Raw genomic sequence first — 26,080 nt, 5'->3', positions numbered from 1 at the left:
GGTTTTCTGCTGTGGCCGGGAGTTTCCCTGCTCGACCGGAACCTCGGCAACGGCGAGGTTCCTTCTTACACGGAGCTGCACGGTGACCATCAGGAGGCGTAAACGTTTGCAAATGAGGCTGTAACTGGCAGCAGCCAGGAAAGCGTTCACTCTGGGCCACGTTTCCTAAAGTGCCTTGTGCGTCAGCCGAGGGGCGCACGTTAGGAAACGAGCCCGACCGCTCGGATAAAACGCCCGGCTCCTCTGTTCCAAGCGCAGGGGTGTAATGCAGCTCTGATTTCTGGCGTATCTGGGGGACTGCCAATTAATTATACAGACCTCCTGGTGTTTTATATTCTTTCCAACTTTCTCCCATCCCTCCCTCCCTCCTCCCTCCCTCCTTCCCTCCTCCCCTCCTCCCTCCCTCTCTGTGTCACACAGACACGGACTCCTGGGTACACACATGCAGGTGCACACTCAGCGTGTGCAGTACCTTCTCATCCACCCAAGGCCAGCCTGTGTGGCGGGTGCCTGCCTTGATCTGCAGCTGCTCGGAGGAGCACAGAGGCCTGCTTTGCAGGGGACGTTCCGGACCTAACATTCGCACGATTTTAGGAATCCGTTGGAAGATGTGACACTGGATCCCTTAGAAGTGGTGGGAGCACACTTAGTTTGTGACTTGAGACTGCTGCTTTAGCAATGGCTGTATTCCTTTCATCCTTTCAAGTTTAACATTTACAGAAAAAGCCTCATTTGCCAGGTTTTCCAAGAGAAGGACTTCCAGGAAACCGTCTCTCACGCACAGAACATGCGCGTCTGACAGCGTCCTCTGCTCTAAGCAGGTCAGACTCTCCGTGCTCTGCTGCCGCAGTCCTGCCCCTTCCCTGCTGGTCCTGGCCAAACCCCCGCCATCACTGGCGTTTCTAAGTCACCGTGGTCCACCCGGCCACTGCGACTGGGACGCTCTGAGTGACGGCGCTCCCTGCCCCTTTCCTGAGCTCTGCAATTCCTGCCGCCAGCTTCCCTTGGAAAGAGACGGAGGTTCTGTGGATTTCGCCTGCTAAGCGGGAGAGGGCTACTATGAAGCCTCTGAATGCGCTGTCACCGTGAGAGTCATGTATCAAATCCCATCACCTGTGCGGCTTCCCAGGGCTTTTGTTGGACGGTTCCTTGAAAAGAAGTAGCTTCCCCTGCCACCCAGAAAACACAGCGGAGAGCAGAGAGGAAGATCGCTGTGAAGCCTTGGGTTGGTGGTGGGAATTTCTCTTCTGTACACCAGGCCGGCAGGCACGGAGCTCACAGAAGCCATTTCCCGGGGGGAGTCACCCAGGCAGCAGCTCCAGCTCACGCGAGCATGTGCGGAGCCCACAGGCAGCAGGACACACGGGGCGAGTGCTGGACGCGGCAGCTCTGTCGCCGCTTGGAGACTGGTCCCGTGCCGGGTGCTTTGGGGCTGGAGCCCGGCCTGCTTCCAGTCCCAGCAGGTGACGTTGCAAGTAGTCGCTCTCCTGCCGTGGGAGACCTGAGCCGAGTTCTCAGCTCCTGGCCTGGAACTGGTCCAGCCCTGGCTGTTGCCAGCGTTTGAGGAAGGGAACCAGCAGATGGGAGATCTCTGTGTGTTTCTCTGTCTCTCTTTGCCTTCCTAATAAAAAATAAATAATTTTTAATGTGTAGCATTAAAACAGTAAATACAGCTTTGAAAACCTTCAGGACTGAAGATTGGGAAACATTTGTGTTTGTCCCAGAAAGGGACCCCAAGGCTTTTGAAAACCGGGTGCAGAGTGTGCCTAGGGGAGAGCAGCAGACTTCACTCCGTGTCTTAAGGAATCTCTGACCACAACCCAGCTGCGAAGAAGGTTAGAAATCAGAGCCTTAAACCAAGAAGTGGTGCCCATGAAATTCTCAAGCCTGGAGGAATTTTAATGTGGTGATTACCGTATTTGCAAGGCACCTGCCAGTGTGTAAAGGGCAGTGTGGAGTTGGGACGGGCGGAGGAAGCGTAAGGGCTGGGGCTTGGGCTCTGGACGCCTCTGGGCGGAAGGTGAAAGGTCGTGTGCAGAACGTGGTGATGCCTCGCGGGTGAGCCCCGCAACCTTGGGCGTTCCTGAATTGGCAATAGCCGGGCCTGCCCAACGCGGCCAGTGGCGTACCTGGTCAGAAAGTGGCAGAAGGGCCTTGGTCCTGGGAGTGGGCACATGGAGCGTGAGGTCTGGAGTAGAATCCTGGGTGTCTACATCTTTGTTTCTTGCTTACCACCCTCATGGCAACTGGATACTGATGGCCCTGATTGCCATCTGTTGTAGGGACATCAAGTTTCTTTATTCAGTTGCTTTAATTTTTAGCTTTGAGATGTTTTATGTGATTCTTGACTATTGATGATGCGAATGATGCTGGGACTAGCGAAAGCAGTCATTGCCACTGCACTGAGCAGTTGACGGGTGTGCACTGTCCAGTCGATGGGTGTGCACTGTGCAGTTGACAGGTGTGCGCTGCCCAGTCGATGGTTGTGTACTGTGCAGTTGACGGGTGTGCGCTGTCCAGTTGACGGGTGTGCACTGTCCAGTCGATGGGTGTGCACTGTGCAGTTGATAGGTGTGCAATGTCCAGTCGATGGGTGTGTGCTGTGCAGTCGACGGGTGTGCGCTGTCCAGTTGACAGGTGTGCGCTGTCCAGTTGATGGGTGTGCACTGTGCAGTTGACGGGTGTGCGCTGTCCAGTTGACAGGTGTGCGCTGTCCAGTTGACAGGTGTGCACTGTGCAGTCGACGTGTGTGTGCTGTGCAGTTGATGGGTGTGCACTGTCCAGTTGACGGGTGTGCGCTGTCCAGTTGACGGGTCTGCACTGCTGCACTTCATGTAGTGCACAGGGGTTTGTGCGTGGTCGCTCTCAAGACCCCTGTGAGCTAAAGGCTCTCATTAGGACCCTGCTCTGAGGACAGCGACTGGAACCCCGAGAGGGGACGAGACTGCCGAGTGGTGAGTGTGGCAGCGGTGGAGACAAGGCTTCCGGCCTCCGGAGTGAGCGTGGCCAGGGCTGTGAGCAACTGTGGACCAGGCTTGCCTTGCACGACCTCTGGGTGACCTGGGCTTTCCGTCTTCTGCAGACGGGGAAGGTGGTGAGGCCAGGCCAGGGAGGGACGTTGGGGACTTGTCGCGCCCTGACCGTGGTCTCTGTCATGACACACCCTGATCTAGGAGGGGGCGCCTTGCCTTCCGCCCTGAGAAGTGGATAAAGTAGGAGAGTTTGAGGCAAGCACAGAGGCCCGTGCAGTGCGCACAGTGCTGAGAGCTGGGGACGCAGGGGCCGATTTCGCTTTTGTGCTGCTGCACTGTCTTGTGCTTGGGAAATCACGTAACCTGTGGAGCAGGCCTGCTTTTTAATTAATAGTTAATATCATCTTCCAGGCATTTTAGCTACTGAGGGGAAAAGGAACCTTCTGTGATTTCTGCTTCAATTTATTGTGCATTCTTTTTAAAAGAAAAAAACCATGTATTTATTTATTTGAAAGGCAAAAATACAGAGAGAGAAGGGGAGAGAGAGAGAGAGAGATCATCTGTCTGCTGGTTCCCTCCCCAGATGGCCACAGTGGCCAGGGCTGGGCCAGGCAGAAGCCAGGAGCTTCATCCAGGTCTCCCACATGGGTGCAGGGACCCAAGCACTTGGGCACCTTCCGCTGCTTTCCCAGGTGCATTAGCAGGGAGTCAGGTTGGAAATGGAGCAGCCGGGACTTGAACCGGTGACCATATGGGATGCCGGCGCTGCGGGTGGAGGCTTAACGGTCTGTGCCACAGCGCCGGCCTAGTTCTTTGTCCCTTCTTTGCGTGTGCTTCTGCTGCTGGACACACTGGGGAGAGTGCAGAGCTCTCCACGTTAGCAAAAGCTGCCTTGACTCGTAGCCCTAGAACACGGAACAGGAACACTGCTTACTGGCGACCAGGGATCCGGAGGCGAGTTGCGGGACGTCTCAGAGGGGGCCGCCACTTCTCGTTTTCCCTCTTCTACTCGCTGTGACAGCACGGGACAGCACGGCAGGCCTGTGTGAGATGCGGCCTCGAACCCTGTGCCAGCCGCTGCATGTTGGAATTTAACTCTCGGGATTTGGTTGTTACCAAGTGAGAGACTCAGAGCCGTCGGGAGCCTGAGCAGCCAGGGCCCCCGCGCCCGGTGCTCCCTCTGCGTCTCAGCCCCTGCGCAACCAGGCCCGGGTTTTCAGAAGACAGCCGCGCTTGGTGACTGAACATCTCCTACCATCCGCTCTCATGTCCTCGCACGTTGTCCCGACTGCCATTTATTTTCATGTTTTCTTCCTCCTGTAAAAAACTCCATTTCTCGTGATGCTTCGATGGAAGCACACGGAAACACGGAGAATAAAATACGGCGCCGGCATCGCGTCCCTCCCCCGCTCCCCTTCACGCTGCCACGCAGATTTATGGGGAATTATCTCGGCCGTAAGTTCTCCGAAGACAGGGACTCTAAATCTTTGCGTTAATGAGGACACATGGAGCTCGTGCGTGAACTAAAGGAGGTGATTCAAGAAACAAATGTCAGACAAACACACGTCCGAACACGGCCTTGCTTTAGTCCCCTCTTCCCGAGACGTGGGGGGCCCGTGTCCCAGGCTTTGCCCTGCGAATGAACAAAGCGGCAAAGCCTCAGGTGCCGGGGCACGGTTCCCCAGGTGGGTCCTGCGCTGTCACTCGGAACAGGGAACATGAGTGCCGCCTGCTGTGGCGCCCTCCCAGCGCTGGCCCTGAGCACAGGGAGTTTGCTTCTGGGCCCTGGCGTCTGCAGGGGATGAGGTCTGAGCCGCCGGTCGGTCGTCCAGGCAGGGACTGAAGTGCACAGGTTGTCCGGGCTTTGTTAAACCCAGGTCTCCAGACGGAAGACGGATTCTGTCTGCGGGAACTTTGTCTCAGGCACCTGTGCGGCTGTGATGTCTGCTGCCGGCCCGGAGGGACAGGGAGAGCTTTGGGAGGGGGCCTCTTCCTGTGGGCCATTGTCGTCCCCGGACTCCGAACGGCTGTGAATTGCACCTCACAACAGGCTCATCCACACCCTCTCACAGGCCAAGAATTTCCGTAGATCTTTTGAAATTCACTAGGCAGCCTTGAAGACTCCAGCTAACAGGGAGCGCACTTCTGGGCTTTCATGGAGCAGGTAGCTGAGGAAACTCAAAGCACAGGAGATGCTTGCCCCCAGGCGGCTCCGGCGTCCTGTGCCAGGTCACCCTCCTGTGCCGGGTCACCCTCCTGTGCTGGGTCACCGTCCTGTGCCGGGTCACCCCCCTGTGCAGGGTCACACTCCTGTGCCGGGTCACCCTCCTGTGCAAGGTCACCCTCCTGTGCCGGGTCACCCTCCTGTGCAAGGTCACCCTCCTGTGCAAGGTCACCCTCCTGTGCCGTGTCACCCTCCTGTGCCGGGTCACCCTCCTGTGCAAGGTCACCGTCCTGTGCCGGGTCACCGACCTGTGCCGGGTCACCCCCCTGTGCCAGGTCACCCTCCTGTGTCGTGTCACCCCCCTGTGCTGGGTCACCGTCCTGTGCCGGGTCACCCTCCTGTGCTGAGTCACCCTCCTGTGCCAGGTCACCCTCTGTGCCAGGTCACCGTCCTGTGCCAGGTCACCGCCCTGTGCCGGGTCACCGTCCTGTGCCGGGTCACCCTCCTGTGCAAGGTCACCCCCCTGTGCCTGGTGACCCTCCTGTGCAAGGTCACCCCCCTGTGCCGGGTCACCCCCCTGTGCCGGGTCACCCCCCTGTACCGGGTTACCCTCCTGTGCCGTGTCACCCCCCTGTGCTGAGTCACCGTCCTGTGCCAGGTCACCCTCCTGTGCCGGGTCACCCTCCTGTGCCGGGTCACCCCCCTGTGCTGAGTCACCGTCCTGTGCCAGGTCACCCTCCTGTGCCGGGTCACCCCCCTGTGCCAGGTCACCGTCCTGTGCCAGGTCACCGCCCTGTGCCAGGTCACCGTCCTGTGCCAGGTCACCCTCCTGTGCCGTGTCACCCCCCCTGTGCTGGGTCACCGTCCTGTGCCGGGTCACTGCCCTGTGCAGGGTCACCATCCTGTGCCAGGTCACCGTCCTGTGCCGGGTCACCGACCTGTGCCGGGTCACCCTCCTGTGCCGGGTCACCCCCCTGTGCCGGGTCACCCCCCTGTGCTGGGTCACCGTCCTGTGCCGGGTCACCGCCCTGTGCTGGGTCACCGCCCTGTGCTGGGTCACCGTCCTGTGCCGGGTCACCCTCCTGTGCAAGGTCACCCCCCTGTGCCTGGTGACCTTCCTGTGCAAGGTCACCCCCCTGTGCCGGGTCACCCCCCTGTGCCGGGTTACCCCCCTGTGCCGGGTCACCCCCCTGTGCCGGGTCACCCTCCTGGGCCAGGTCACCCTCCTGTGCCGGGTCACGCTCCTGGTTTTCTGTTCCTTACCTGACACGGGACCAGGACCCTCCATGGAGCCTGTCCAGCTGCTGTCCAGCTGCTGTCCAGCCAGCCCCCCTGCCCACAGGGAAGCCGCCACCTCTCTCTTCCCACACGTCTTCACTCCTGCGTGGGCTTTGTTTTCCGAGGAGTGTGGAGCCGAGGCCTCTCTAACCCACAGCTCGGCTCCGTGCAGAACAGCTAAGGAAGCCAGAGCCCAGGAGCTCAGGGGCAGGTGTTCAGGTGTTCGGCACAGTGGGGAAGATACCGTTTGGGCCGCCTGCATCCCGTCAGTGTGGCTGGCCCGCGTCGCACTCTGCTTCTGATCCAGCTTCCTGCTGATGTGCAGTCCGGGAAGCAGGGCTGCTGACTCGAGTAGTTGAGCCCCTGATGGAGTTCTTGGCTCCCAGCTTGGCCTGGCCCAACCCAGCTGTTGTGGGCATTTGGAAAGTGAAAAAGCTAATGGCAGGTATCTCCCTTGGTCTCTCCCCTCCCTTCTCTCTCTCCCTGTCTTTCAAAAACATAAATAAAACTTTAAAAAAGGACAAACCAGAGCTCAGCTCTCTGGGCTAGACCGCCCCCATGTAGCTTGCTGATTTCAATATCAAAATAAATGTTAATTAATTGCCAGGGGTAACAAACAGAGGGTAGAATGGGAAAGATAGATTAATCCCCCAGATGAGCAAACTGAGCTAACGAAGAGATTAGAGCGAGAGGCCGGCCTCCGTTTCCCTCCCGTTGCTCGGTGGTGTTTTGCTCGTTCTCGGTTACACCTGATCCTTCATCCTCGCTGTCCTGTTGCTTGTTTGCCCCGCAAGGAGCAGTTGTGTTGAAGTCTGCTGCGTTAGGGGCATCTGAGCTGCAAGCCCAGCAGGCAGTACTGGACACAGAGGGGCAAGAGCCGCCCCACGGAGGGCACACAGGGCCCCAGAGCTCCCAGCTCACCAGGCCCACTGTTGTGGGCTGGGGTCCCTCAGCCTCATCTGGAACCTCCCCGCGAGACCGCATCTGGAGACAGGGCCTTGTAGGTGCGACCAGGAAGAGGCCACACCTCATGCGTGTGAGCCCTGACCCAAGGGACTGGCGTGATGTGCAGAAAAGGACACGTGACTGTGCTGGCACACGCATGTGGGGACAATGCTGTCAGCACAGGAAGCACTCAGAGTGGCCTGCAGACTCCAGGCCTCCAAATCCAGGGGACAGGGCCTCCTGCTGGGGTCAGTCGTGGGTCCAGGCACTTTGCTGTGGCCACCGTGGGAAACCGTGGGGACTTGTAGCTCTCAGGTCCACTGCAGGCCCTGTTGGGAGCGGGGGAGGTTGTGGTCTTGTGTCCAGCAGGGCCCAGCCCCTGCACCATACACTCCCGAGTGCTGGGGACTTAAACAAAGGTGTCCGAAGCTCGGCCCCAGGAGCCGGGCAGGGGCTTCCCTAGAGATGGGTCTGCTTAGCAGGCCCCCTGCTGCTCCCCTGCAGCCTCCCGTGTCGTGCTTAGCCAGGAACAGGTCTGTGTGTGAAATCTCCCACTTACTCAGGTAAAGAAAATCCTCAGCACAGAACACAGGGGACACGTGTGTCACCAGATCACGCTGAGTCATGTGACAAGGGGCTGAGTGATGGCCCCAGCCCGTCCTGCCTCAGGGAGTGACACAGACCTCAATTCCAGGCTGGCAGGTGCCCTTGGGGTCATGGTCCATTACTGCCTGGCCAGGTGGCCTGCCCGCTGGGCTTCAGACACTTGGCATCCTGCGTGTGTCAGTCTCCTGTCTCACTTCCAGCCTCCAACTTCCAGGCGTGCCTCCTGGAGCCCCCAGGCACTCATGAAAGGAGCAGCCCAGCCTCAGCGTGGAGGTGTTTTCTACATTCCGAGTGAGCTCTGTTATCTCAGATCCAGCCACGGCGAAGAAGACTTGGGATTTAGCTTTGCAGTTTGAGATGCGTGTTGCTTATTTGTTGAAAGGAGATTGAACACCCCCCTTGCAGGCAGGAGAAGTGGGGAGGGGGGTTCTCAGTGGTGGTCTAAGGGAGTCCTTTAAAAGGGAAGTGCTTCAAGGTGACCAGCACAAAGCAGGTGACCGGCACACAGCAGGTGACCGGCACACGGCAGGTGACCGGCACAAAGCAGGTGACCGGCACACGGCAGGTAACCGGCACACGGCAGGCGACCGGCACACAGAGCTGCTCAGACAGCACCTAGGTCTCCATTTGGGAAGGGCCCTCCCGTGTCCGGTGATGGACTCTCATGGAGTTGGCAGCTTTCGTCAGCTGATACTGGAGCCCCAGGGAAGGAAAGATCAGCGCTTTTTCAAGGTCCTGTGATGTGATTTGTAGGACTGACCAGGCCAGCTCTGCCACCCCGAGCCTCACTCAGAGAGGTTCTCCTTCCTGGCCAGGCGTGCACCTGTGCTCCCGGCTCCACAGTCCCCGGGTGGCAGAGGGCTGACTTCTCCTGGGGTGGGACTTGGGGCTGCTCCTCGCAGGAAAAGTGAGTCCCGAGCGGCAGCTTCTTGCTGCTTGCTGAGCTTCGACTTCTTTCTGGCAGCATCAGTGATGTAGAAGGAGCCCGCAGGTGGGTCAGGGCCCGTCTGTTTTGTGAGCCAGGCATGGGTTTGCATGTTCAGTCTTTTTATCTCTGTCAGGATTCACGAGCAGGGGGAGGAGCTCAAGTTCAGGACCAAGCTCGCAGCACAGGTCAGGCAGCGTGCAAACTGAGAAAGCAAGATGAAACGGAGCACACAGAAGTTTAGAAATGTCAGAACACAGACACGAAAATGCAGCAGTCGTCAGCCTGGACCAGGCACGATTGGTCATGGGAAACTGTAGATATTCGTTGAAAGACTATTCTTGTAAGCTGCTATAAAATCTAGATAGAAAGGACGCAAGTACTGAATGCTAGTATCGAGTAGCGTGTCACTTGTTCCTTGACGTGGTCCAGATTGGCACCTGACAACCATACCTCCTCGCTGGTCCTTACAGTGCTTTACAGCAAAATGAAGGCAGCGGGTCCAGCTGTATACCTGGCTTCGATACGCAGACGTAAGTGGCCACATGTGCTCGCAGGACACCACTGTGTCAGTGAAGAAATATCAGGTGCTGCTTGCGGTTCTCGCTGTGTGCAGGACGGCGCTGTCAGGTCGCGGGCGGCAGGTTCTGTCGCGACGCCACTCCCTCCTCTGCCTCCATCGCCGCCGTCCCCTGTACAAGTCCACTGAAGCTCAGAGAGCTTGCACTCTGCCAGGTGTGAGGTCTGAACCTCTTATTTCCAGTGTCTCCGATTATGGACTCACAGAGCTAGGGCATCCGGGGGTGCTGCCGACTCCAGGCGTGGACTGAAGTGGGCTTGAAGAAGTCACGGGCTCTCGGGCTTGCTCCGGCGCTCTCTCGCACTGTCTTCCTGGCGCTCTCTCGCACAGTCGCCCTGGCGCTCTCTCGCACAGTCGCCCTGGCTCTCTCTCGGGTTGGTCTTGGCTTGCCTCCCTAAGGCACGCTGTTTCCATACAGCAGGGAGAACAACTGCCAACACCTTCCCCATTTAACAGTCCTGTAGCAGAGCGCCTGTCTCCTCAAACAGCCCCTGGCTTGGGTGGCAGGTGTACCCCTAAGGCAGTCACTGTAGACAAGGGAACAGGCTCTCCTGACGGGCCAGGTGGGTCCCCGCCCACACTGATGGTGCATGACCATGAGGACAGCTCTCGCACCCTTTCCTGTAAGCACTCAATGCAGTAGGTGCCAAGCTACGCACTGGCGGTATTTCTAGATCCATGATTTTCCCATCACTGCGCACTTGCACAAGGCCAGGTGTTTAGTGAATGCCCGTGAGTGATGTTTCTGTCCCTTCTGAGGTCAGGCTGCCTGGCGGCCCGTGTGCGGCGAGAGCGTGATGATGTGTCGTGCGACCCCAGATGGCGGAGCCCCTCCGCAGCTGCCTCGGCTGCCGCCGGCCTCCGTGAGGGCCTGGAGCGGTGGCTCCCACACAGCCCTGGCGGATGCTTGCTGCACGTGCTGGGCGGGGTCTCTTCCCCAGCCCCGTGAGAGGCCGTCAGCTCGACTCTTGCCCTTTCTGAAATGAGCGAACGCAAGATACCGGAGGACGACCGTGCCAGTCGTGGGCCCCGAGTGGAGCCCAGGTGGTTTAGTTCCAGGGTTCTGACCTCCCTGCCCTGCACGGCGTGGGGAAGGAGAGGCTGAGCTCCCGGCAGACGGGTCCTGCCTCCACCTGGTCCCGGCTGGGGAGCAGCAACGTGGGAAGCTTCCTTCCACACATGATCCCCCTCACTCGCCTCCTCCGGCCTGGAATTTCAGCCGCTGGGACCTTAGCCCTGTGTCCCTGCTCATCGATAACTCCGCTGTTGGGGATGCCAGTGTTAGCCTGGAGGCAGGCCTGACGTCTCGACGCTGGAGAGGATGGTGGCAGTGAAGCTGCTCTGTCCCTTGCGCCCATGGGAGATGGCGGAGGGCAGCTTTGTGGACAAGACCCCAAGGCAGCCGTAAGTAGGACAATAGAGAGCCCGCCACGTCCCACGCTGCGGCAGCATGGTGTGGGGTGCGGTGAGACCCCAGGAGGAGGGAGGGGGCAGACATGGAAACGACGGGGCGGGGGGTACAGAGATCTGTGGAGCACTCTGCAGCTAACAGACACTGCCGTGTGCCATCTCATGGTGGAAGACGTTCATGGCAGGATCTGTGAGGTTTCCTAAAAGAACTGATTTTGAACAGTTGTTCTCCACTTGGGTAACGCTGCTACCTCGCCAGAGAGAGCTGACAGTGTCTGGTCATGTCTGATTGCTGTGATTCGGAGCGAGCATGGGGCCCTGGAGTGGAGCAGGTGGGGCTGGGGGAGCTGCTCGGTGCCCTCCCCAGCCCAGGGTCCGGCACAGCAAGGCAGAGCAGCCCTGTCTCTGGGCAGGGGCCGTGTGTTTTTTTAAGATTTTATTATTTATTTGAGAGGTAGAGTTACAGACAGTGAGAGGGAGAGACAGAGAGAAAGGTCTTCCGTCCGTTGTTTCACTCCCCAAATGGCCACAACGGCCAGAGCTGCACCGATCAGAAGCCAAGAGCCAGGAGCTTCTTCCAGGTCTCCCATGTGGGTTCAGGGGCCCAAGGACGTGAGCCATCTTCTGCTGCTTTCCCAGGCCATAGCAGAGAGCTGGACTGGAAGAGGAGCAGCAGGGACTCGAACCAGCACCAATGTGGGATGCCGGCACTGCAGGTGGAGGATTAGCCCACTGCACCACTGCTCCAGCCCTGGGCAGGGGCCATCTTAACAGGTCACAGAACTCCAGACAGCACCAGATCCCGAGCTGTCCGAGGACAGATCCTCAACACGTTTATTCATATTCATTTCACAGTTTAATATAGGCAAGTGTTTTGAGTAATTTTTGGAATCCCAGTAATAGGACTTTAAAAGGAACAGATGGCTAATGGAAGTTAGTACTTGGAAACCCAGCGTGCCCCTGGGGACGTCTCATATGTTTCCCAGCCCCGAGGCCCACGCTACCCTGCTACCCCGCTACCCCGCGGAAGATGACTCTGTATTCAAAACACAAATGCCGCCTGACGCACCGGCTCCTCTCATGCCCACGTCTCGGTCTCCAGCAGTCTGTGTTGTGAGGAGGAGGAGGAGGAGGAGGAGGATCAGGAGGAGGAGGAGGAGGAGGAGGAGGAGGATGACCTGCTGGGGAGCTGCTCCGTGGCTGTGGGGGTCGTGAAGCGTGGCTCGCCGCCCGGCGTTGGTCAGGGCACCTGCTCCGTGCAGCCGCGGGCTCAGCTGGAGGGCAGTGAGCGACTGCTCTGAGTGGGAGTGGCCCACCTTCTGCTCATCTGCGTTTGTTCAACCAAGACAGTGGTTGAGCTGGCACTAAATCACGTGTGAAAGGTTGTAGCTTCAAGGCACGTTACCGTGCAACCTCAGTTCTCATATACAGGCCAACACAGACATGGCATCCCTGCGTCTCATGGTGTATTTGAGCTCCCTGTAAACCTTCGCCTTCGCCGAGCTTGGCCGTTGTGTAAGGGCATCGGCCTGCGTGTTGGTGACTGGCGAGCACAGTTCAGCAGTGGGCGTCTCTTACGTCTCCTCTGGTGGTGCTGGCACTTACACCTCCTTTGGGGCCCAAACGCGTCTCTGCCATGCACACCCTTGAAGGCAGACGGGGGGAGTGCGGACACCTGCCTCTCGGCTCCGAGTCACGCAGCAGCAGCTGGGTCAGGCGGGGGCTCCCCTGGCACAGCGTCTGCCAGCACTTTGATGTCTCCCACCGGCCTCCACCGGGCTGTCCATCTCCTTCACCTTTGTTTCTCCTAGCTCCTAGCAGTCTCTCCGCCAGGCCTCCCATCCCAGTGCTGTGTCAGCAGCAAGACCCTCGGAGTCTCAGCAGGGACCCAAGCGAGGCCATCCAAGCTGTCGAATGTTTTAGTTTTTTAAGTTCAAGTTTTGCATCTGATTTAGTCAGGAATAAGTATGTTCAATGGTTTCTTGTTTAATTTAAGCATCTTCTCTAGAAAAAGAAAACCCTTCCAATGAACAGCCACGCAGGGGTCAGTCCAGGGGTGCCTCTCCCTCTGCTTGCCAGCAGCCGTAGGAGCGGTGGAGGCGAGCGCTGGGCGCAGCGGTGAGACCTCAGGGTGCCTGCGTCAGGTCCCAGCTCTGCTCTCTGTCCAGCTTCCTGCCGACGTGCACCTGGGAGGCGGCAGGTGATGGCTCACGTAGCTGGGTCCTTGCCACCCACGTAGGAGACCCACAGTGGGTTCCAGGTTCCTGACTTTGGCCTGGCCCAGCCCTGGCCATCGTAGGCATATGGGGAATTGAATCAGCAAATGGAAGATTGCGTGTGTGTGTGTGTGTGTGTGTGTCTGCCTTTCAAATAAAATGAAACTAAATAAATTTTGAAGCTTTAACAAAACAATTTTGGAAAAGAGATACTAGCAGTGACCTACAGGAGCCATCCTTGCTGTCACGTGGTAAGAGCCACCCCAGAGTGGTGACAAGCCGTCTGATACCCGTAAACAGTCGCTTTAACTGAACGTTGAGACCCGTTCCGCAATAAAGGCTTCCAAACACTGAACGAGCCTCGAGCCCCGGTTCTGTGTGTGTGTATTTGTGCACACACATCCTGTGCAGGCGGCCCTCACAGGCCGTGGTCAGCTTACAGCTGAACGGTGACGGAACAGGCGGGATAATTCCCGGTGCCTCCTGAGACAAACGTCACCACCTTGGGTTCATTTGCTGTTTCAGAATCACCATCTCTGAAGACGGGGACCTCAGAATCGTCAACGTGACGAAGGCCGACACCGGAAGCTACACCTGCATAGCCACCAACCATTTCGGAACGGCCAGCAGTACTGGCAACTTGGTCGTCAAAGGTAGGGACCTTCCCCGGAGGGGTGGAAACCCGTGCGTTCCTGCGCTCGTGCTCCGTGGCAGGCGCAGTGTGAGTAGTGAGCCTTCGAGAGCTGTTGGTAAGGAGTGGGCTGGAAGGTTGCCTGGGCTCACAGCCTGGTCCCGTGCGGTTATCACGTCACAGCCGTTGCACCAACTCTGCCGTTGTTATCACCAGTGTTACCTTCAAACCTTTAGAGGCGTTGATTTGAGATCCGTGTCCAGGGACCCTGTGCAAACACATGAAAAGCCCACAACTCAAGTTGTGCCATTTTTAGCCAGAATTGCTCAAACGAAGACCTTGGTGAGTTTTCTGAGAGCCAGGCAGGCCGGTCAGAGACGTGGGTGTGGCTCCTCATCCCAGTGCCGGCGTCTCGTCTCCTCTGCCCTTGCTGATGCCCCGGCGACCCTGACAGGGTGAAGGAAATAGAATTCTCTGTGTCCCTCACCAGGGCGCCTCGTAGTATGTGCTCCAGACTGAAGGTGGGGGCTGCACCTGCTGAGTGTGGACAGCACAGGACGCCGTCTGACTGGGATTGCCTGTGCGTCTCTGCTGCTTCACACTTTGCCCAGTCCCGAGGCTTTTGGGTGGAAGAGACCTCGGGGTGGGTTAGCTGAGGACAAGCAAAAAAGCCTGGGGGCTTCCTGGAGTCGGCGGAGATCCTGACCCCTGGTTTCCCTGTTCCCCGCGCTGAGCCAGGAGACCTGTCTCCCGTTCCATTCCTGCCTGAGAGAGGCAGGCGGTCTCTGTAGCCCACGGGTTCCAGGGGAGCTGGAACCACCTGTGTCTACACTTCAGGGTCCCCGGGAGCCAGGGTCCCCATTGCCCGAGGCAGCCTTATCTATGCAGAGTTGGGCGGCACACTCCCCACCCCCTCTGAGCACCAGCGGGCGCCGGGCTGGCTGAGTGTCCCCCTGGTTCCAGGCAGAGGGAAAAGCTTGGTAATGTTTTCGGGGCACAGTTCCTGATAACGTACTAGGGACACGGAGGGGTCCTGTGGCGGCAGAGCTGGCCCTGTCGGGTTAGCAGAGGGCGACGGAGACACAAGAGCAGACCAGGGAGGTGCCTTCCTTTGTGACTGAGGGGCAGGCGTCAGGGCCGGGGAGATCGGCTTCGAGTCTGGTTTCTCCTCTCGGACAAGATGCCGACTCGGCCGGCGGGGGCTGACAGTGGTGCCGACCTCGCTTGCTCTGAAGGGCGGGGTCATCCCTGCGCAGTCACGGCCACGGTCCTAGGAGCTGCGAACTTCGGTGCCATGGCTGTGTGTTCAGGAAGTGGCAGGCTATGATGTAAGTCGGATGGAGGTGAGCATGTGTGGGGTCTGCACCCCTGTCGAGCGCATAGCACAGAGAAGTGAGCGGCTCTGACAGCGCCACGTGGGAGCCGCAGGGGTGCCCTTGCAGTGGCGCGGGTGGGGTCTCTCCAAGTCGGGCCAGGCTGCAGCCTGCGTCTGCTGAGGGTCCTGATGTGGGGGGTGGAGGGGGGATGTCCACTGTGGCCACCAGAGCTCATGCTGCACGGACCACCTGCCCCAGGATGGAATCCCTCCGGCCAGGGCGCCGGCACCGTGGCCTGCCTGGCACTTTCCGGTGTTATCAGGGCTAACACATGGCACAGTCACCTCGTTTCCTATGTGAACATAAATATTGCTGAGGGAAACTGCTACCTGTTTGATCAACCTAACTAGCTGTTTTCCTGCCTTCTGGGAAAATGTGGACAGTGATTTCCCATGTGCAGTAAAAGAAGAGTTTCAGGCAGTTTGCAGTTGAACCATGGTTTTTGTTTGGTTTGGTTTTTTTAAGTAATCATGAATATAGACCATTCCCAAGGTTTTTTGTACCAAAATAAAGTATCCTTTAATTCCATTTTCCCACAGACTGCTTGGAGCACCCTCGTTTTTGTTTCTTTCCATGTGTGTTAGGAAAAGACTGATTTCACTGCTAATGGCAATGAGTTAAAAAGGAAGAACCTCTAACGCTGTGTTTCAGTGAAGCGAGTGCACCCTCGCACCAGGGCTGTGGAGAACAGGCGGTGCCGTGCATGGATGTCTGAAGCTGGGCAGTGTGGCTTCCAGCCGTTGCAGGGCTCAGGGACTCTGACACTGTGAGGGGTCCTACCGGGGCCGCTCTCTCACTTTACTGGGGCTCGTGGGACACTGTAGAGATGCAGCTCCCTCGTAGACGCAGGGAGGGCAGGCCTGGCAGAGGCAGGAGGGCGCAGTACAGGCCTGAGCTGGCAGGTCGCGCACTCACAGCAGGAGAAGTGCCCGAACTCGACAGCCAGGCACCGACGCCTGCTCCAGAGCTGGGTTCCTGGGGCGCCTGGGGTGCCCAGTTCTCTTCTTATGCCTCCAGGTGAGGTAAGGAAGGAGGCAGGAGCTCTGTCTGGTAGCTTGTTCACAGAAATCAGCAATCCCATGGCCCTGGGGTCAGGTCACGAACGAGTCCTGAGATCCTTTGTCTCCTGGTGGCCGGCTCTGCGTGTGCTCACAGGAGTGGGGCACACGCGTGTGCACGTGTGGAGGGGGCAGCCACGCCGCCGGGCCCCTGAGAAGCTGTGTAAGGCACGGTAAAGGCAGAGGTAGCCTCTGTGCCCGCCTCACAAGCCGTGCGTGCCGCAGGAGCTGTGCCCGCGGCTCAGAGGGCGGCAGCCCTGTGCCTGCCTGCAGACGCGCCGGGCCCCTCCCCCCAGTGCCCCTGGCTGCTGAGCTTCAAGTGTGGTGTACCCGAGGAGGTGCGCTCGAACTTTGCCGTGCCGGTGCCTATCTGACCGCTCATGCCTGGGATTAGAACTCTGTGCAGGGCACACGTCACACCCGTGTACGGTAACTCTACGACAAACTGTGCGTTTGAAATCCACTTCTCTGGGGGCCAGCGTTGTGGCACAGGCGGGCCGAGCCGCCTCCTGTAAGGCCAGTGTCTCATATGAGGGTGGACCCGAGCCCCCACTGCTCCACTCCTGGTCCAGGTCCCTGCTAACGGCCTGGGAAGGCAACAGAAGGTGACCCAAGTGCTTGGGTGCCCACACCCACATGAGGGACCCGGATGGAGTTCCAGGCTCCTGGCTTGGCGTGGCCAAGCCCTGGCCATTGCAGACATTTGGAGAGTAAACCAGCAGATGGAAGATCTCTCTATCCCTCTCTCTCTCTGAAACTCTTCCTTTCAAATTAATAAATAAATCTTTTTTTAAGAAATCGAGTTCTCTCCCACTCCACCCTGCCCCCTATGTTTTAGAGAGAGGCTAAAATGATGTCAGCCAAGGAGGGTGGGAGCGTGGGGTGCGAGGGGCACAAATCCACGGCAACACACAAGAGGTCGAAAACAGCTCTCTCTCAAGCGACCCTGCAGCGGATAAGCATTCACATCACGCGTGAGCAGGCTTCCACGCTGCAGGGTCTGACAGGTGCCCAGGGCCTCCTGCTTTCCGTGCCGTCATCCGAATTTCTAAATCTTCCTGAGTTTGTTTTTCAGGCGAGTTTTTGCATACGTGGGTTGTAGTTTGCTGATTAATGTTAATCAGGAGCACCTCTCAGGGCAGACCCCCAAATGCTGCGGAAAGCGCAAGGTTTCACCGTACGCAGAGGTGGCCCTTGCTCCAATCGCGGACATCCAGAGCTGGGTGGTGAGCGGGCCACGCCCTCGCACGGTGCCACGCCCTCGCGCGGTGCCACGCCGTGTTTCTGCCTCTGTGACGGAGCAAGGGGCGCTGTTTCCCTGGCGTGGCTTTAGATGCCTGCAAGCAGCCGTCCCAGGGAGAGCGTGTGTGCTGATGCGGTTCAGCTGATGGCAACGCCGGTTCCCGTTGATCACGGTGACGGGCAGGGTTACGGGCTGTGGATGCCACCCGCAGATTACCTGGCTGAGCTGCCTCCCCAGTGGCAACCCTCCGGAAACTGCCACACCAGAGAGCTGTGCCAGAGGGGCTCAGAGTGCTCGCAGGCACGCGGTCTCCGGGCCGCACCCAGCGCGGTGGATCTGCGCCTCTAAGGAGGAGGCCTGGAGAACGCAGTGAATGCACCGTCTGTCCTCGCACACAGCACGGGGTGAGAACGTTGCATTTCCAGAGCTTGCAAACGGAGGCCTGGGGCCAGACCCAGCCCACTGTCCCCACGTTTGGAGCTTGTCATGGCTTCCCGTGTTTAGTGGGTTGGGGGAGAACAGCAGAAGACCAGTATTTTAAACATGCAAAAATGTTACAAAATTCCTATTCCAGTGTCCGAAAGGAAGCGTCCTTAGGCTACAGCCCTGCCGTTCGCAAACGTTCGCATTGACCGTGCTTGCTTCCACAGCAAGGGCAAACGTGAGGAGCTGGGACAGAGACCGGGTGGTCCAAGTGTGTACAGCCTCACCTGGCTGTTGGCCCACAGAGCCTCAGCTCAGGGCCATCCCTCTGGGACATCTCGTCCTCTCCCACGGACAGGCCTGCTCAGTTGCACCCCAGGTGTCGGCAGCCGGGCTGCACCGCACGGTGACCCTTCCAGCTGGGAGTGTTCCCGTCTCCTTGCTTCTCTGCATCAGCAGGACTCGGTGGGCAGAGCCTGCCCCGGGACCTGAGCCTCACCCCAGCATCAGAAGGGCTGATCTCAGAACTTGGGTGTAGGTGAGGGATCCAGAGGGGAGGCCGTGGTGCCCGAGGGAAAGGAAGAAATCACCCAGCAGACACTGGGGCAGCGCCTCCAGCATTCCCAGGCGCCTCAGGTCCCCGGAGCCAGAGCAGGGGCGGAAGATGCCGGTGTACACACCCTGTGGGTTCTTCCCAGACTCTCCCCTCTGCCGGAACCGCCCACGTTGCCGCCTGAGTCGCTGACGGCTCCTCCGTGCCCACAACCTTCTCAGGCTGCGCTGATGTGTTTTCTGTTGAAATTCTCCTGTAAAAAATCATACCCTAATTTCCTAAGGATTTTTTTAAAGTTCTTTAAAATTGTAATTCCATGCATACAATTAATTTTAGCATAAGAAGAAATTAATTTGTGCTTTCACCAGCCTTGCTGGAGGAAGGTCTCCCGCAGGATCTAACAGACGCACAGGAGCTGCTGGGGGGGGGGGGGTCGGTTTCGTGTTCTTGTTCTCCACCTGCACCTGTGGTTCCCCAAACCCGGCTGATTGCTTCCTTGCAGGAGCCATGCCCGGTCTCCTTCCACAGAGAGCTGATTTTTGTTTAGGTGGAAAAATCCCCTCTGGGCAGCAGGCACAAAGCGGGCCTCCAGCCTGCTCCCAAGCCCCGCACGGGTTCCTGTCCTTCACAAAGGGCGACACTGAGAGAGAGCCATCACCCTCCCACAGCAGCGCGATGGGCACGGCAGCGTGGGGCTTTTCGGTCGGAGCCCTTTTTTGAAAATGAGTTGGCGGCCGGCGCCACGGCTCACTAGGCTAATCCTCCGCCTCGCAGCGCCGGCACACCGGGTTCTAGTCCCGGTCGGGGCGCCGGATTCTGTCCCGGTTGCCCCTCTTCCAGGCCAGCTCTCTGCTGTGGCCAGGGAGTGCAGTGGAGGATGGCCCAAGTGCTTGGGCCCTGCACCCCATGGGAGACCAGGAGAAGCACCTGGCTCCTGCCATCGGATCAGTGTGGTGCGCAGGCCGCAGTGCGCCGGCCACGGCGGCCATTGGAGGGTGAACCAACAGCAAAGGAAGACCTTTCTCTCTGTCTCTCTCTCTCACTGTCCACTCTGCCTGTAAAAAAAAAAAAAAAAAGAAAGAAAGAAAGAAAATGAGTTGGCAGCAGCCGTATCATCAATGTAAAATTATTCAAGACTTCACCCAGATTTGACTGAAATCAGTCCCCAGCAGTGGCATCTGGCTGTTAACACACAGCAAGAGCTTTCGGCGCCAGGCCCTTAGAACGGAACACATTTGACCTCATTAGGTGTCTTCCACTGGAGCCAATTATTTCTGTGTGATCATTAGGGGCCTTTCTAATAGGATTACACACACATTCGAACCCAGGGCATCTGGAGTTTGCTGCTGGCAGTGCTAAGTGCTGATTATCTTAGTTCCCTGGGTGCAAGGCCCGTGGCCAGAGTGTTCCTACACTGGGCCCTGGATTGGGATCTGCACGTGGGAGTCGGCCACAGCGGAGTCAGGAGAACCCTGGAAGGGTCAGTGACCGTGCCCGGGGCTGTCCTCCATGCACAGGGCAGGACATAACCCAGAACGCTGATAAAAGGGCACCGTTCTCCCTCCGACGTTCTCCGGGCACTGAGCAGGGCCACTTGGCCGTGGCCAGGAGTGCGGCTTCTGCACTGGCCGTCCTGGGCAGAAGGGCTCCCCCTGTACCCAGATCCCTCTGTGCGAGAGCGCCCCCGTCCCGTGATGCCGAGGTGGAGGGGCACTGAGAGTGTCGGCAGCCACACCTGTCCTGCCGTCCCTGTCCTCGCTCCAGAGGGAGGTCACGGTGCCTCAGCTGCGTGTCCCCTCTGTGCCATCGCAGCCATCGCAGCCCAGCCCCTCTGTGCAGGCAGGCTGCGTGTCCCCTCTGTGCCATGGTAGCCCAGCCCCTCTGTGCCAACAGGCTGTGTGTCTCTGCTTTTAATGTGCAAGTCACACTGTGGGCCAACAGGGAACCCCGGCCTCATGGCTGCAGCCAGGAAACGCTGTCGGAGCACCAGCCTGGCCTCAGTACTCCGCTTAGCAGGCGGGCAGATGAAAGCCCCGGCGATGCCTTGTGTGTGAGTGCCTGGGGAAGCGGGGCTCACGCTCTGCCTAGGGGTCAGGTTGGGTCCGACACTGGCGAGCAAGAGGCTGGACAGTGCAGTCGCCCAGCCCAGCAGGTCCACGTCAGGGCACTCTCCCTGGGGAAGTCACGCGTGCTCCCAGGAGGACCCGCAAACACGTGTATTGTGTTGTTGCTGGTAATCGAAGAAAAACAAAACACAAGCAACATAGAGAACAACACGTGTGGTTATTTAATGTTTGCAGCATCATGAAATCTACAATTAATGATGCGAGATCCAGCCAGAGGAGAAGATACAGAGACTGCTGCTGCCGTGTGGGGCGGGGGTCTGGAGCGAGACTGTGGAAGGACTTGAGCCAGATCCGTCAGGCTGCGTGGAGGTGCGCGAGGGTACCAGAAATTTGGGAAATGCGAAACCCAAGAGCAGGCTGATTTGGGAGCCAGAATTTTTGAAAACCATTTGCATATTTTTTCATGATATGCAGCCTCCGTGAACTTTTCGAAGACCCCGTATATGACTGCGTGTTGAAGTGGGAAACATGAGCATTGGTAAGCTTTGGTCGTAGTCTTCTATGTATAATAGCAGCTCAAATTAAAAAAAAAATCTCAAGCTAGAATTCTGCATGGTCAGGCAGAGCCGGCGAATCCTGCAGGCCTGACTCCGTTTGCCTTTGCAGGACATCAGAGAAGAGAAGCGGTAGCCTTCCCAGGAGTGGGGCAGTGAGTGAGCCCCTTGATGCAGATGTGGGCTTAGCAGAAGCCGTCTGCGAGGGCTGGGCCCGTTCGGTCCAGACACTCCCTCAGGAAGGGAGTCCACTGCAGAGGGAGACGATGGGTTTCCTTTCCCTCATGACTCATTACCAATCAGAATAAACAGAACCAGCATAAAAAGCAAACAGAATATGACCGTGCCGTGTTTAAACTGGACTCACCTAATTAATCTGTCTTCAGCAATCCGACAAGCCTCGCCTCGGCCCGGTTCCGTCTGATGAAGCGCGGGCAGTGAGCAGTGTATTGAAGACATCCATCTGGGCTCGCCTGGGCCGGTCCTCACGGCTGCCGTGGGCCACGCTCATTGCTGTGTTTCAGCTGTTTCCAGTCGCTCTGACATCACTGTTGGGTGATGAGTCCCTCTCTCAGGAGGAAGCTGGTATTAAAAAGCATCCATCTGTGGCCTCCCTCTGCTCTGACTTCTGAACACATCCCGGGCGGATGGAAGTCACACTCCTGAAACACATGAGCAGCAGCCCACCCCTCTCCCGGGCGTGCCCCTCGGTCACGTCCGCTGTCTCGCATCTGGCGCCTTGCTGTGAGTGACAGAGGTGGTTCACGGCGCGATTCTCGCTGCAGTTAGTGTCAGAAGCCCACTGCAGTTGGCTTTCTCACGATGGCCTGCCTTCCTTTCTTATCGTCTCCAAAGCTGAAAGGGATTCTAAATGGACAATTCTCTAACAAATAAGTAGGAAAGGCAAACTGGGCGCTTCCGTCTCCTGTTTCTAAATATCAGACTTGCAGGCACGGAGGCCTGGCCACGTGGCCTGTTCTCCCTGCACTGTGTGTGCGTGTGTGGTCATCCTGCCTTGTGTTTCAGAGGTGGTCCCATGGGGAAGCCCACCCTTGGGACGAGAAGGGAGCCATGGCAGAGGCCCCCTTTTCTGGGTGCTTCTTTTCCGTACCTCACCGTGGTTGGGTTCTGTGTGTGCCAGGCAGGCACCTCTCAGAGAACCTCCCCAACGCCGCAGGCCTCTGGGTTGTGCAGAGCGCAGCCAGGATGAAAGCAAGCTGCTTGGCTGCTCCGCCCTCCCTCTCCGATTTCCTTGTGGGAGAATCGCTCCTGAAGCCATTGTCCCGCTCAGACGGGAGATGTTAGCAGAATGTCGAGAGCCACGGTGGCTTTTTACATGGCCTTCTAGCAGGTCTGTAATCAGTGTGCAAAAGTGCAGGATGGGGTATAAAGTGGCGATTTGCAACATCTGTTTGAAGCCACATACAGAGGAAAGCTGCCCCCTGTCGGCCGAGCTCCCTCCCCGTTCTGTAAGTGAAGCAAGGATTCTGCACCCAGGGCCGTGGTCGGAAGAACCTTCCCTCCATGCGCACAAGCCTGGCTCACATCCCTGACGGTACGCCTGCCTCTGCCTCCCTGGCATTGTCGCGGTGCCACGAGTCCAACACCTGACCCTGGCACTGTTAACCCCGACTCTCACTGACCGGAGCGCAAAGGACATTAGATTATAAGGACCAGGGTCACTGACGGGAGAGACGGAGGACGTTGGATTCTAAGGACCAGGGTCACTGACGGGAGAGACGGAGGATGTTGGATTATAAGGACCAGGGTCACTGACGGGAGAGACGGAGGACGTTGGATTATAAGGACCAGGGTCACTGACGGGAGAGACGGAGGACGTTGGATTATAAGGACCAGGGTCACTGACGGGAGAGACGGAGGACGTTGGATTATAAGGACCAGGGTCACTGACGGGAGAGACGGAGGACGTTGGATTATTAGGACCAGGGTCACTGACGGGAGAGACGGAGGACGTTGGATTATAAGGACCAGGGTCACTGACGGGAGAGACGGAGGACGTTGGATTATTAGGACCAGGGTCACTGACGGGAGAGACGGAGGACGTTGGATTATAAGGACCAGGGTCACTGACGGGAGAGACGGAGGAGGTTGGATTATAAGGACCAGGGTCACTGACGGGAGAGACGGAGGACGTTGGATTATTAGGACCAGGGTCACTGACGGGAGAGACGGAGGATGTTGGATTATAAGGACCAGGGTCACTGACGGGAGAGACGGAGAACGTTGGATTATTAGGACCAGGGTCACTGACGGGAGAGACGGAGGACGTTGAATTATAAGGACCAGGGTCACTGACGGGAGACACGGAGGACGTTGGATTATAAGGACCAGGGTCACTGGACAGGACACACAGCCCAAGTATGAGAAAGCAGCTAAAGCAAGCCAAGGCTCAGTCCCCTCCCTCCCAGTGGACCAATGTCAGCCCCCAGAATCACTTAGGGGATGTTAAATCAGTGCGCGTTCCTGGGCACCGTCTCGGAGCTGTAGAAGCAGAGTGCTCAGAGATTTTCATCTCTCAAGGATCCCGAGAAATGGCTATGCCCAAGTCCATCCACGTGTCCAGGCGCTCAGCGTCCGGGAGTGGAGACTGACGGGAAGAACTGGAGGAGGGGCTGAGCAGGCCTTGAGGGTGAGAGGTCACCAGGTCAAAGAGCGTGGAGGTCGCCCAGGCAGCACGCTCTTCCCAGTAGCAGGCCCTGAGGCTCCCAGCTCCCAGGGGGACCCCCAGGAGACGCCATGGAGGGCACAGCCGTTCTGGGGGTCCCATTGCAGGGCCACATTCGTGTTTCCTTTTTAGTGCAAATGAAGCGAATTTCATGAGCTGTGGTCAAAGGATCTTCACGGGGACCTCGGGAAATGTTGCATCTTCTAACAGAATTGAGAATTTGATCACGACCCATGGAAGATTTTTTAAATTATATTTTAATTATGGGACAACCCATGTGTTCATGAAAAGGCTAGGAAACCACATTCCCTGGTGAACATTGTGTGTTTTCTTCTAGGATCATTATCTAGGCAAAGTCAGATCTGTATCTGTATATAAAACTGTATCTGTAAGTAAATATGATTGTAACAAAAGAATCCTGGGTACCCTATTTTGAAACTCTTTTTTCATTTATGTCTTTCCACCAGCATAGATTTGTGAAGGAGAAATGAGGACTAGCTGTGTTTAATAGTAAGCTTGTTCCTCTCTCCTATTTGAGTAACATCAAAAAGATTTTTTTTAAAAGAGCACATGCAAAACAAAGCCCTCCTCTGACAGTTCTGTGGCAACAGAGGAAGGAGGCCATTGGCGGGCGGCGGCAGGGTCCCCGAGCCTCACCCCAGAGCCTGGCCTGGGCTCCCCTTCGGCTGTGCTGCTCTGGTAACACCACAGGCGGGAGACACCTGTGCTCTGGCCTCCGAGGCTGGGAAGTCGCGGGTGAGGGCGCAGGCGGGGTGCAGGCCAGAGCCCCCTCTCTTATCTTGCTGCTCCCTGTGGAGGGGTGGAGGGCTGCTGGATCCTCTCACGTCGGAGGGGACGGGGGCAGAAGGGATGGACTCCGTCTGTCAGCCCCGTTCACGCCCCCTCTGAATCCAGCCGCAGGGAGGGTGACCCTGCTGCCTGAGTTCTGAGGGGACGCGGGCGTGCACAGCACGGCAGGGATTCCTGCCCACGGGGCGGGGAGACCCTGGCCCTCCCTCTCCCCTCCTCCCTCTGCCGTTCCCAGCGAGACTTCTCAGAGGCTCAGGGCGCTGCTCGTAGTGTGCGGGGAGGCTTCTGATCACAGGCATCACCGGGAAGCAGAGTGGTGCAGACCCTGTGTTCGGGATCCCCCAGAGAAGGTGATGGCAGGAACCCAGTGGAGCGAGGTCCCTTCCCGCGGCGACAGACAGGAGACCTGCACTTGGCCCTGAGAGTCGGGACGAGGGATCCACATCCGCCCTCGGGCCGCGCGTGAAGGGTCTTAGCTGACGGCAAGGTTCTTGATGCGTCAGCTGTACTCTGGCCTCCCCCCAAAAGTTTGCAGGTCAAATCTCGAGCCACTCCAGGGTCTCCAGAGCCAGAGGGGCGCGGCAGCTCCCGAGCAGCACTGACGAGGACCAGCCAGGTGGACGAGAGCCAGTGAGGTCGGCTTAGAGGGTGTCCCCGAGGGGAGGAGGGGCACAGGTGGACATCAGGGGAGGAGGGGCACAGGTGGACATCGGGGGAGGAGGGGCACAGGTGGACGTGAGCATGTGGGGTCAGCTGAGAGGGTGCCCGCTTAGGGGAGGAGGGGCACAGGTGGACATCGAGGGAGGAGGGGCACAGGTGGACGTGAGCATGTGGGGTCCACTTAGAGAGTGCCCCTGGGGAGAGGGGGGGCACAGGTGGACGAGAACAAGTGAGGCTGGCTTAGAGGGTGCCCGCTTAGGGGAGGAGGGGCACAGGTGGACGTGAGCATGTGGGGTCAGCTGAGAGGGTGCCCCCAAGGGGAGGAGGGGCACAGGTGGATGTGAGCATGTGGGGTCCACTTAGAGAGTGCCCCTGGGCAGAGGGGGGCACAGGTGGACGTGAGCATGTGGGGTCAGCTGAGAGGGTGCCCCCGATGGGAGCCCACAGGCGGGGAAGCTGGGCTGCTGAGACCTGCAGAGGGCGTGGGGGAGGCAGCCGAGTTCCCAGCAGGACGGAGGGCGATGGGTGGGCACTCCTGGGGCAGGGGCTCTCATCTGTGTTTGAAAAGGGAACCGGTTCCGGTAAGGTCATCGGAAGTAGCGCATGGTTTTTGCTCTTGTCGATGATGCCCTGGGTTTCCTGGTGTTGCCAGTGTTTCCAGACGGGACCCCTACTGTGGGGAAGCCCTGAGCATCCGGGACCACACGGCAGTGTGCGCCTGTGGTGGCCAGTCCGGGACCTTCCCTGCGGCTCATGGTGTCCCTCAGGTCTGCTGGGGACAGCGTTGACCCACACACCCCTCCCAGCTCTGTGTGCTGTCCTCCTACGTGTCTGCCCCGAGCAGCAGCGCCCCAGGTCAGACCCTGCCATGTCGACTGTTTTCTTGCTTGCTGCAGAGTCTTGGGGACCCCCCCCCCAGCATGG

The 26,080-nt window shown here is 58.2% G+C and overlaps 1 protein-coding gene across 7 annotated transcripts in view; it reads left to right on the top strand.

Annotated features, from left to right (window-relative positions):
* CNTN4 (contactin 4) overlaps positions 1 to 26,080 on the top strand; it is a 734,964-nt gene that overhangs the window by 665,898 nt on the left and 42,986 nt on the right. For all 7 annotated transcript variants that reach the window (XM_051831896.2, XM_051831894.2, XM_051831892.2 and 4 more), the window contains one exon: positions 13,622 to 13,749. In XM_051831896.2, the coding sequence (XP_051687856.2) occupies positions 13,622 to 13,749 (128 nt within the window). The remainder of the gene's footprint in view (positions 1 to 13,621; positions 13,750 to 26,080) is intronic.

This window comes from Oryctolagus cuniculus, chromosome 10 (assembly GCF_964237555.1).
Source record: "Oryctolagus cuniculus chromosome 10, mOryCun1.1, whole genome shotgun sequence".
Lineage (NCBI taxonomy): Eukaryota > Metazoa > Chordata > Mammalia > Lagomorpha > Leporidae > Oryctolagus > Oryctolagus cuniculus.
This window is presented reverse-complemented; position numbering and strand designations above follow the sequence as displayed.